The sequence below is a fragment of the Zootoca vivipara genome, chromosome 16 (genome assembly GCF_963506605.1).
Source record: "Zootoca vivipara chromosome 16, rZooViv1.1, whole genome shotgun sequence".
In the NCBI taxonomy this organism is placed as follows: domain Eukaryota; kingdom Metazoa; phylum Chordata; class Lepidosauria; order Squamata; family Lacertidae; genus Zootoca; species Zootoca vivipara.
The window spans coordinates 36,531,744-36,544,103 of NC_083291.1; the positions used below are offsets into that span (position 1 = coordinate 36,531,744).

Genomic DNA, 12,360 nt, shown 5'->3' on the forward strand with positions numbered 1-12,360 from the left:
CACCACTGTAATACAATAATTCGTTAAGCGAGGCACCACTGTAATACAAATTCCGATATTAAAATATGAAAGATGGCAAAAAACAATGTACTCTTCCCCCCTGCCTCCTTTGTTGATTCACAATGGAAGTATGAGCGAATATGCTTGCGTGCAAGTATAAATTACATGTGCGCACATGTACAAAAGTTTGAAAAACTATTTTGGAAGGTATGTAAACTGTTTAAAAAACAACAACAAAAAACCACATACGTAAAAGCATTCAGACTGCCTCATTGGAAAGTCAGTCATTCTTTATTGCATTCCAAAATTATACAAATACTGTGTCCTTACATCCATTTCACATTTTGAATTTGTGTTCCCTCCTCCCTTGAATCCCAACCCCTCCCCTACCCCCCAAGCAGAAATAGAGCCCTTGAGTCTACGTTAAAAAGGTTCCAGAGATTTTCAGACATGGGGAGAAGGGAGAGAGGGAAGGACAGAAAGTTACAGGCCACCTGGACACGAGTGGGGAAGATGCGTTTGTAGCGAGATATACCTATGAAGCCGGGGAGAAAAATAAAGGTGGGGATCTGAACAGGTAGTGTGTGTGAGAGAGGGAGGCCTATCCCATCAATTGTAGGAATGGACCCTCCAGTCGGGTGATTGGCTCAGTAGAGGTGGGTGCTCTCAGCCAGGTGCCCTATCTAGCATTCTCCTTGCTTCTGGTCCCAGTCTAACTAGATCTGGAAGAAGGCAGCAGCTACTATCTAGGCCAGAGATTTTCAACCTTTTTGAGTCCATGGCTCCCTTGACCAACTCCATTCTTTCTGCGGCACCCCTGTGGGGCTCAGGAGCCCAGTTAGGTCACCCCTTCCCTGCAGAGCTGGCAGCCTCTCACCCTTTTTCGAATACCCTCCTTTGTGGAGGGTTCCCTCAGCCCCCTCTCCTCTCCCCGGGAGTCCTCTGGGCTGCCCCATCTGCCCAAAGAGAGGTGCCTCCTCACACTGCCCCACAGGGGCCTGGGAAGAGGTTGTCCCCAGCCTTAGAGGCTCAACAGAGACTAGCCAAAGGTGAACATGAGACCAGCACCTTACCTTGGGAAGCATCAATGGCAGCAGCAGCCTGCAAGGTGGAAAGGCTCCCCTCAGCACCAGGCATTCAGCTCCCATGCCGGCCTTTCGCACAGCAAGCACAAGGAAGGCCAGCGCAGCCACTGCCTGCCAGGCCTCCCATTTCTCTTGCCCATTCCCAACAGCAAGATCTGGTGGACTGAATGGCTGGGCTCCCTCGCCCGCTTGCTTGCATACTCCAAGGTTGCCTTAGCTCCTAGCAACCAGCACCCCCTGGCCAGCTCTAGAGGCACCATTCGCCTGGGGAGCTTGCAGCCAGAGCTGCTGCAACAAACAGCTGTGCAAGCCTTTGGGAGGCAGAGACATGAAAGGGCATCAGAAGAGGGAGGGAAGGAAAGAGCGACGGAGACTAGCGTTGCCCATGGCACCCCGACCACCATTCAAGGCACCCCAGAGTACCACGGCACACTGGTTGAAAACCACTGATCTAGACAACTGTAATATGCTTCTTATCTCCTCTGGTGTTTCAAAATGACCATCCGGTGGACTCAGCAATGGGATGGTGAGCACCTCAAGGGCAAAATATACAAGCACTCCTTGGGTGCAGAGAGACATGGGTTTCAGGAGGCCTCTAGGTCCACCACTGGGCACCTAGAAGTAGCAGTGGCATGGCTTTTGAAGCGATGCAGGATCTGTTCCGCAATATATGTCTGATGAAACCAGGTAGACTGTGTTGTGTGGACAAGTAGCTCCTCCTCGAGTGGTTTCAGGAGAGGACGCCACTTGTGTGGAAATCTTCGTTTCAAAGTGTGCATTTCCATAGCTCCCAAACGCTGTACAATTTCAGAATTCCAAAGCTCGGTATACATACTAGCAAACATGCATGTAGTAGATCAAATTTCTGTTAAACAGGTCCACATGTTGAGGTCATCTGATAGGAACATTACATACAACTTAGCCTGCCCGAAGGCATCCTTTTGATTGCACATTCATGATTATTTGTGGTCGTACAGAATCAATACTGTGTGTGCCTGAAAACGTTTTGGGGTGGTCACGCTGCTTCATTTCCAATCAGCGAGCATCCTGTAACTTCCTGCTGAAATCCCACAACTGTTTATACCACAACTGATGTGTTATAGGTTATTTGTAGCAAAAATGTGGTCGCACTGGGCAAGTGTCACGTAAGAAACAAAAGCAGGAAAAACCCACCATTAATCCATTACCGTGTCAAGAGCATGCAGCAGAACACACCTGCAATAAAACACCAATATGGAGGGGGGCTCTGGGTAGACAGAGGCAAGCTGTGCACAAAGGAAGCGACAACAGCACAAACCGGAAGGCAAACTCAGAAGAAAACCTCTCGACAGAACACCCATTTGCTAAAGACTGTCCCAAATAAAAGTATATTGTGGTGGAGGTAAAATGGAATATGACGGTAGGATGCCCACAGGAATGGACAATTCTTATTGCTGTATGAGAAGATCCGTGATAATTATACTTCTGCTTAGAAGCTCTGACCCCCAGGGACCCTTTGCAGGTGGATCACAGAGTTGTGGGCTGTTTCAGATCTGGAAAGCAGTTTATGTGCAATCTTATGCAACCATACTTAGTAGTATGCCCCTTAGAACTAAATGAAGCTTACTTCACATGCATAGGACTACACTGTTAACCTGGGAATGGCCAGTCCTTCACCATTAGGGTTCTTGTACAGTGGTACCTCTGGTTTAGAACTTAATTCGCTCCGGAGGTCCCTTCTTAACCTGAAACTGTTCTTAATCTGAGGTACCACTTTAGCTAATGGGGCCTCCTGCTGCCGCCGTGCGATTTCCGTTCTCATCCTGAGGTAAAGTTCTTAACCCGAGGTACTACTTCCAAGCTAGCGGAGTCCGTAACCTGAGGCGTTTGTAACCTGAAGCGTTTGTAACCTGAGGTACTACTGTACTTTTTAAAAAAGTTGTGTAGGTATTTTGGCAGATATAGCTGATAACATACTCAGATAACATCTGAGTATGCAATAAGCCTCTGATTTAAAACTCCTCCTTCCACAAGGCGTAGGAACCCTAATATTTCTAGCTTAACCATTTCCAATTTAATCTAAATTTTGTATTTGCAAGCTCTTTGTGGCAGGGACCTATTTTTATTATTATTCTTGCTTAAGTTACGCCAAGCACATTGATGGTGCCATGTGCGACTAGTAAGTAACAACTTGGGCATACACGCTATGCTCACAGGGATAGGACCATACCTGCCAAGTTCCTCTCTGAAAAATAAGGGACCGGACCGGAAGTAGCATACCGGAAGTAGCGCTGCCGCCATTTTGGAACTGGGCGGAGCATGCTCAGAAGTGACTTTCGATGCTGCTGTGCCCAGTTCCAAAATGGCCGTCGCACCAGAAGTCGTGCTGCAGCCATTTTGGAGCTGGGCAGAGCAGCATCAAAAGTCACTTCTGAGCATGCTCCGCCCAGTTCCAAAATGGCCACCGCGCCAGAATAAACCAGGAAAAAACAAAAAAATCCGTTTTTTTTCGGCTGGGGACAGCTGGAAAAATGGGGGTTTTCTGGGGAATACGGGAGACTTGGCAGCTATGGATAGGACAAAGACTGAAGTCCTAAAGAACAGGACTAGATACCAGGGGTTTAAGTTACAGGAGGGTAGATTTTGGATTAACATTAGGAAAAACCTTTTGGCAGCAAAATCACTTTGACAATGGAACCAATGGGGCAGGCTTCTCTGGCTGGAAGCCTTCAAGCAGAGACAGTCATCTGTTGAGAGTTGTTCTAGATCTCTGGATTTCCTACACTGAGCAGAGGATTGAATGAGAAAGCCTTCTGCAACTCTTGTGATTCTTAAAAAGCCCCCCCCTCCCCAAATTACCTAAACTATAGCAGCAGGAATTACACGTCATGGTATCTGCACAACTCCAATGAAATTGGAATAGTCAAGACTATTGAGAAATGATATATAATGAGATTAAAAAGATGTTCATGTTGATGGTTTCCCAAGAAACCCAAAGCTTTTCTTTTAGGAATTATAAATAACGATGTATCAAAAGAATTGGCTAACTTTATGTATATAACAACAGCAGCACGAATATTGTATGCCCAAAGACCAAAGATAGAAAGAAGGAAAGGTTCCAACAAAAGAAGATTGGCTTTTGAAAACACATGCAGAACTGGCAAGATTAACAGCAAAGATTAGAGACCAAAATGATGGAATATTCCTTGAGGACTGGAGACCTTTTATTGAGCATTTAAAGAACTATTATAGCGAGCATTAAAACGCGAGCAGGACTTGAAATATGAGCATCAGCGTAAATTATTGAGATAAATAGGTTAAAATGTATACACTGAATAGTATATGCGAAATAGGCAGCATCTAAAGGTAAATATTGAAACCATGGAAGAGGAGGACGGGAAATCAATGGATAACTAATGGTCTTTTTTTGTTTTTGTTTTTTCTTGGTTTTTGTGTGTGCAAAATCAATAAATAAGATTTACAAAAGAAAGAAAGAAAATGAGTCAAGACCATTAAACTAAGCCACCAAGGATCTCAGTTTCCCAATCTGTCCAAAGAAGAAAAGCTAGCAGGGAAAAGAAAATAGAAAATATTGAGCTCCCAAGATTGTCGTTAAGTTAATGGAGGCAGGTAAAAGAAGCAGATAAAGTTTAATGCATCTAAAACATTGGTTTTATATATATGTTATTAATGGCTTATTATTGATGATAGAGGAAACATGGTCAAGGGGAGATTTATCATCATGTACTATTTTCAAATCCTGCTTGGGAGCATGTGATGGTAGGCTTGGGGTGGGGATATCTGTCCCCAAGTCTTATCTGCTCCAGTCAGTAAGGGCAACTATCAGGAATGATGGGAGTTGCAGTCCAGCAATGTCTGGTTTGCCACCCCTGACGTATGGTGACCACCATCTCTGCAGTCCATAGAAGGTGATCTCCTACCTACCTTCAAGTATTTGGAAGGCATGAATTAGTTCCATCATCCATAGATCCAAACCAAATAGATTACAAAAACAAAAAGAGAATTTTTGACTAACCATAACTTCCTGACTGTAAAAGCCGTCCCCACGCTGCCTAGGAAGATAGTGGACACTCCTTTCTTAAGAGGTTTCAAAGGAGATGCAGGACGGTCACTTATCAGAGGTGCCACAGCATTGGATTTCCTGTATCACACTGAACTAGATTATCAGTAACTAGAGTACTGTGTCCAGTTCTGGACACCACAGTTCAAGAAGGATACTGACAATCTGAAACGTGTTGAGAAGAGGGCAACCAAAATGGTCAAAGGCCTGGAAACGATGCCTTATGAGGAACGGCTTAGGGAGCTGGGTATGTTTAGCCTGGAGAAGAGAAGGTTAAGGGGTGATATGATAGCCATTTTTCAAATATATAAAAGGATGTCATATAGAGGAGGGAGAAAGGTTGTTTTCTGCTGCTCCAGAGAAGCGAACACGGAGCAATGGATTCAAACTACAAGAAACAAGATTCCACCTAAACATTAGGAAGAACTTCCTGACAGTGAGAGCTGTTCGGCAGTGGAATTTGCTGCCAAGGAGTGTGGTGGAGTCTCCTTCTTTGGAGGTCTTTAAGCGGAGGCTTGGCAGCCATCTGTCAGGAATGCTTTGATGGTGTTTCCTGCTTGGCAGGGGGTTGGACTGGATGGCCCTTGTGGTCTCTTCCAACTCTGATTCTATGATCTTTTTAGATCCCTTTCAAGTCCATGATTCTAAGTGGTTACCAGTTGTGGCTGGTGACCAGCCTTCACAGATTGCCACCCACCAGCAATAGCAAGGCATGGCCACAACTAGTTCAACACTCGCACAACGCCACTCAAAGGAACATTAATATATGGAAAAGGAAGGAAGCGTTGTTGCCATGGTAACGGCAGCATCCTTGGGTACTGGCACGGAGGCCAGGATGATTTCTGATATCTGTGTTAAAAGGGGGTGGACAAATGAGGAGGAAAAGACAAAATAACTGGAGATGTAAGACGAGAGACAGGAGGACACTGAAATGGAGAAGGTTCCAGATCCAGAAAACTGCCCTGGAACAGTTCTTTGCCAGACGGGCAAAGGGAATTCGACAGAAGAGGATGGAACCCCAGTTTCCATTTCACTGCTTCATTTCACCTTGACGCTAAACGTCCAAAGTGTAATACAGTCCACTGCACTTTGGTGCTGGGGGGCAGAAAACCCAATGGGCGCGATCCCCTTTCGCTCTGGCACAGCGGCAGAAATGAAGGCTATAGTTGATAATTTGCTGCCTTTAAAACAGCCCTGCCTGAGAACGGCCATGCCACCCTGTAGGGACTGCTCTGACCCAACTGGCAAAATACATCGGGGCTCTAGCAGGCTGTAGTTCAGCTCTAGGCTGTTGTTTTTCAACAGGGTTCAAAGAGAAAATGAAGAAAGGATTGCAGGCTGGGGGAAGGGGTGCAGGAAAAGGAAGAAATGGCATTGAATGGGGAAGGATCATAAGGGACTTTCAGGCTGGTGGCTCCCAACACTGACCAAGCACTGCTCTTCTGCTTTAAGCTGCACAGCTGCAATAGGCTTCCTGTGCTTTGGAGGGGGGTGGAATTGCAATTTCTGCGCATGCACAGGCAACGATGTTCTTTTTACACCTAACACAACCATGCAGAAAAGGGAGCAACAATTCACCCGAGAATAGCATCTTATAGCAATTGCCTCCAATTGATTTTTGAATCATTTTTGTAAAAGTGCTTTGTAGAAATTCAGTGTCGTTGCAAGATCACTTCGGTGTTATAAAGTAAGAAAAAAAACTAAATTAAAAACACCAAAGAAATCGAATGGCACTGAATGCGAAAAGGAGAATGGCAGTGTGTGGAGTCTGGTTTTGTTTTTTAAAAAACCAACAACACTAAAGTACCTTTTTCATTTAAGTGCTTTTGCGTAACTATTTTAATTTTTTTAAAAACAACATAGGCAGAAGGAGCAAATTAGAAGATTGACAGCTGGCTAAAATGTTACCAACCAGAAAGGTCACAGTGACATCTTTATAGCAGATAGAAAATTGGGGTTAAGGTGATCTGCAAGTGTAAAGACTGCCCTTTGATCCTGTTAGTTAGTTAGTTAGTTTGTTTAAAAAAATCTGTAGTCTGAGAGAAGACAGAAGGAAGTTGCATAGGTAAAAATTGCAGGAGGAAGACAATTTGACGATGCCATCATGTATGAAAAGCTCGTAAACAAAGTGTAGCTGTTCCACACTAAATGCCTAATACGGAAGTACCCGTAGTGTAAACATTTCTCCTTGGTTTGCTTGAATGTCCTTCAGCTGGACCTATTTATGCTTGCTGTACATTAGTGTCAATTGTAATGCATTGTGCTGCGGAAAAAGCTGCCTCAGCCTACCTCAAGAGTAAGGCTGAAAAGGGCAAAAGAGAGAAGCCTCAGCCTAATGTTAGGAGAGTCAATAGTGAAGCTCAGGGAGTTTTCCAAAGAGAACCAACCTGGCAGCATTTCAGCATTAAGAAGAATGAATCTTTCCGGGGTGGCCTTAGGATCTGCAACAGGACAGCACAAGGACCTTCTCCTAAGCGACGAGATGAGGGGACTCCACCTCCACCTAGCCATTTCCCTCCTGCTACCTTCAACACCTTCTTTCAAAACCTCCTGCTGTTAACACCACATCCACCTAAGAGCTGGGAAGAGCCTGCCCACCCTCCCTCGCTTCAACACCCCAGACCTCGGCCCTATCAGGGGAAAAAACAGAAACCCTGACACGAACTATGACGACACCAGGGTGGTTATCTTTGTAATCTTTGGTCTGGTAGCCAGGTCCAAATTAAATATTAGCAAATAAATTAAGATTGTCCACTAGGGGCACAGTTGGCTTTTGGCACTCCGACTCGGGGCTACAACCCCCAGGCACAGCGGGCATAGTTGGTACCAAGCAGAGGAACAGAGAAGTGAGGGTGGAGGCTCTGCCTCTATGGCAGCGAAAAGAGCAGGAGCCTGTTTGCATGCTTGGCAACAAAACACAGGAGACAGCCGGGCGCCACTGCTGCAATGACAAAAGAGGGACACCCAGAGTTTCCTCCCGCAATGGCAACAATGACGAAATGCTGAGACAGACAGAGAGCATGCGAGAAGAGAGCGCTATTATCCTGGGCCCACCCCCGTCCCCCACAAAAAGTATAAACCCCAAACTCTGTGCAGTTTTGTTGTGACAAGCAATGGCTGGCCACAGCCTGACTGCCAAAGAAGGCCAGGAGCTCTGTGCTGCTACCATAGGAGCCAAAAGCATGTAACGGTCACGCGGGTTGTCATAGCACCAAAACCGACCGACGAGGAGAGCTCTGTGGCAACAGGTAGCCTCTTTCCAATCACCTGTTTCGTGGCCCCAGAGCCCAGAAGGGCCAAAGAGAAGCCCCCCCCCCCCCGGTGCCGTTCCAGGTTACTCTGTCGTGACGACGAAGGGTGCCTTCCGCCACTTCCCCACAGCAATGGACAGGAGGTGCCGTTCCAGGATGAGCGAGGATGAACAGGATGATGGCACGTCTCTTGTCAGTAAACGGTCCTCCATGGTAAGAACCACTGTGTCTTTGGGGGGGGGGGACACGGAGGGGGTTAGTGCCCCACTCCGCTGCTCTTCCCTGTCGTTACCCAGTCAAGAATGATGAAACTGAGGCTCATCACCATGAAAACGAAGCCGAGGGCAGCAAAGCAGGCGGCCTGTGAAGGACAAAGAGGAAGAAGGCATGATACCCGCCGTCCCAATTCCAAATACCGTGCAAGCTTCGGTGGGGAGAGAGGGAGGGGTTGCATGGTCTAAGTGGGGAGGGAAAGAGGGGGCTGCCCCCCTACTTGAAAACAGAGTATCCCACTTGCCATGCTAGTTCTTGGATTCAGCCCCATTCTACCTTTTATATGGGAAGCCCCCCCCCCCAATGCCTTACTACGGTGTGTCAGGAGTCTCAAGAGAGACCTGAAAACCAGCTGTGATTATGCTGACAATTGCTAAAATGATTTTTGATGGGCAGCTAGAAGGTGTGGCGGACCAACTGCATGTCTTCAACATACTAGGCTTGGAAGTTTCATGGGTGAACAGGTGTCTCTCACAGCCTAGAACCCCCAAGCCGTTCTCTTGCCACCTCAGCTCAATCTTAGCTTGAATCTATTCCCTCTCTTCCTATTCCCTTCCCTTGTATATCTTTGCAAACTCATCGACAGGGCTTCCCTCTCTCTCTCTCTTTTAATGGAGGTGAACTGTCTGAAAAGCAGGGTAAAAATAAATGCATTTTCAGCCAAGAAAAGCTTGGAACAGCTACACTTTCACCTGGCCTCCCATGGGCTCCTCTCATCCTTGACTGAGCTCCCGCCCCCATTTCCTTTGGCCTACCGCACTGAACCACTTTCCCTTCCCTCTAATGGGGCCTCTCACATTCCCACCCACCGGCCAGCATCTGGTACCTGTATTTTGGATCTGGATCTCAGGGGCTCTTTCTCGTTGGGGATAATGCGGATGTAGAAGATACTCGGAAGGATGAAGATGAGGCTGGGGGCCGACGTGGCTCCTGAAGGGGGAAAGAGTCAAAAAAGGGAACATATTCTTGGGTATGTGGCTATCCTAGGTTAACATCTAAAGCAGCATCACATCCTGACTCTGAGTCTGATGTTGGTGATCAAAGGATCCCTGAATCAGAGGCTGGCAGACAGAAGCCCCTTAAACCAGGTTCTGCAGCACCAAGGCTCTCAAAGGCACATTCCCCCCATGCCAAGGAACCAAAGGCTTCCCATGTCACCTTGCCAGTCAAACAGCTCAGGGAGCAGACCACAGCAAGGAGCAAAGAATGAGTTCCAGTCTCCAGGTCAGAGGGTTGATCTTTTAAGAGACTCTCCAAAACAGGACACTCTTCCCTCCCCGGCACAATCTCAAGAAAATCGCCCTCCCCACCCGCTCCAACAATCCACACACACAGCGGTTATCATTAGACACAATTAGGAATACACCAAGACAAAAACAAAAGCTAGAAGTCGAATGGAAATATGTGGAAGAGTATTTTAGAAGAGAAGGTATAGAAACAAAGTTAATGATTTGTTTGGATTAAGGGAATATATGGGAAGATGTATGTAGATATTAAGAGATTAAGAAGTAATTTAATTATTTAGTTTGGTAAATTAAATCATAAGAATCAAAGCAAGATACAATGATATAATAAGGGAAACGATACATTAGCAATTGGAAGTTGCTTTTAAGTTACGATGAGTAAATTGTTATGGTATATTTTACACTTATGTTTGGGGACTTATTTTGATATATTGGTATGTATATAGTTTAATTTGCCCAATAGTTAGAATTAATTCAGGTTATGCGTTATCTTGTGTTGGGTGGCTTAAATTTTGAATTTATGTTATTAATTTGAATTTATGCCAGTTACGTTATTTCTGTTATCTTTTTTGTATCCCCTTTTTCTTGTTATTGTTTGTATTTTTTTAATCAATAAAGATATTTTTATTATAAAAAAAATCATTAGACACAAATGTGAGGTTCCCCGTCCACAAACCCTGAAACTCACTGCCGCATGCTAAACCCTGCTCACCTCCAGGCACCCAATATCCAGTTTTTAAAAACTGCTTGTGAGGTTGCTGATCATGTGATGAATGTTAAGGTGAAGCCCAGCCCCTCTGCTACGCCTTCCTAGCACAGGTCATACATACCAATGACTCCGAAAATGTCCTTGATGTTTGGCACGAAGATGACAAGAAGGTTGACAATAACGAGGAGGCAGCAGGCAATGATGACATGGCGGACCCAGCTGAAATCCTTTTTGTGAAACAGCAACTGCTGGATGGCCCTGCGGATCTGTGGTGGGTGGTGGGAATGAGAGTGTGAGCTACACTGGGCAAAGAGGCACTAAGGGATACGCAAGAGATCTCTGCCACTCGCTGTTCAAATGCAAGTCTCCAAGGTGGGAGCTTTATCTCTCTGCCATGGCAAAAATAGCCTGTTACCGTGCCTTATCCCAGGATCAGTGTTAGGCTTTACAGAGCACTGGGTTGTCTTTGCTCAAAGGCGGGGGCTTTAATAGCTGCTCACATTTATTTTTATTTATTTGCATATAAATCTGTATACTGTCAGTGCCTAGATACACATCATGGTAGCAAACAACAATTCAACCGTTAAATTACATTGATAAAACAAATGCATCTATCGAGCAACAGATCGTATCAGCAGATTGACATAGCTGGATCACCTCTCAGGGAAAGCCTGGTTTCAGCCAGTGCCTAAATCAGATGTTTGAAATCTTTTGGTCCCCCGGATGTTGCTGAACGACAAGTCCCATCAGCGCTGACGTGGGTGGCGCTATGGCTTAAACCACAGAGCCTAGGGCTTGCCGATCAAAAAGTTGGCGGTTCGAATCCCCGCGATGGGGTGAGCTCCTGGACCCATAAGCTGTACGCCGGCTCCCTCAGCCAGTAAAGTGAGATGAGCGTCGCAACCCCAGAGTTGTCCGCAACTGGACCTAATGGTCAGGGGTCCCTTTACCTTTAAATCAGATGTTTGAAATCTTCTGGCCCCCTGTATGTTGCTGAACGACAAGTCCCCTCAGCGCTGACCAGCTGGAGTTGGTGGGACTTGTAGCTCAGCAACATCTGGAGGGCCAAAAGTTGCTTCATCCCTGACCACAGAATGCTAGTCCCGCTTCCGACACTGAGCAGGGATGGCGGCGAGAGAGGAAGGGAGCCAGATCAGAGAAACTAACTGCAGGTGCTTTGGGGAGGAAAGCCACTTGACGCTGCAACAGGGGATGAAAAAGGCAGTCTCTTACTGGGAACAGAACCACAGGCACCGTGAGGGTCACAGCCAGCAGCACAGCCAACCGCACAGAAAGGATGAGCTTGTCCATGGCGTCAACTTTGATATAAGTGTGCAGCATCTCTGCTTCAACACTCTCTGCCAGAAAGGAGAAGAGATATACTTATCAGTCCGAGAGGTGGAGGATGTGAAACGCTGGGGTCTGGGGCCAGAGGGGAGGGCTTTTGACTGGTACATCAGAAAGGTCCTTAAAAGGGTACTTTAGGGCGCCACGTCAGCATTAGTTCTCAAGCTGGCAAAAGATCTTGAGCTGGAGACAGGAGTGACATCGGGGTGTAGATTAGGGGCTTTGTGCCACCATCAATCTTTGGCCAGGAAAGGAAGAGATGTTAGCTCAGCGAGAGAGGGGGCATGTGCTTTTTATGCAGGAAGTCCCATGTTCAATCCACATCAACTTTATGTAGGGCTGGGAAAGACTTGTCTGAGACCCTGACAAACTGTTGCCTATAAGGGGAGAC

At 46.3% G+C, this 12,360-nt stretch overlaps 1 protein-coding gene across 3 annotated transcripts in view; it reads right to left on the bottom strand.

The window, feature by feature from the left end:
* Positions 1-269: 269 nt before the first annotated feature.
* Positions 270-12,360, bottom strand: part of SLC38A5 (solute carrier family 38 member 5) — a 78,532-nt gene continuing 66,441 nt past the window's right edge. For all 3 annotated transcript variants that reach the window (XM_035140341.2, XM_060268978.1, XM_035140340.2), the window contains exons 13-16: positions 11,856-11,980; positions 10,744-10,888; positions 9,496-9,599; positions 270-8,757 (exon numbers count right to left, since the gene is read on the bottom strand). In XM_035140341.2, the coding sequence (XP_034996232.1) occupies positions 8,653-8,757; positions 9,496-9,599; positions 10,744-10,888; positions 11,856-11,980 (479 nt within the window). In that variant the 3' untranslated portion in view covers positions 270-8,652. The remainder of the gene's footprint in view (positions 8,758-9,495; positions 9,600-10,743; positions 10,889-11,855; positions 11,981-12,360) is intronic.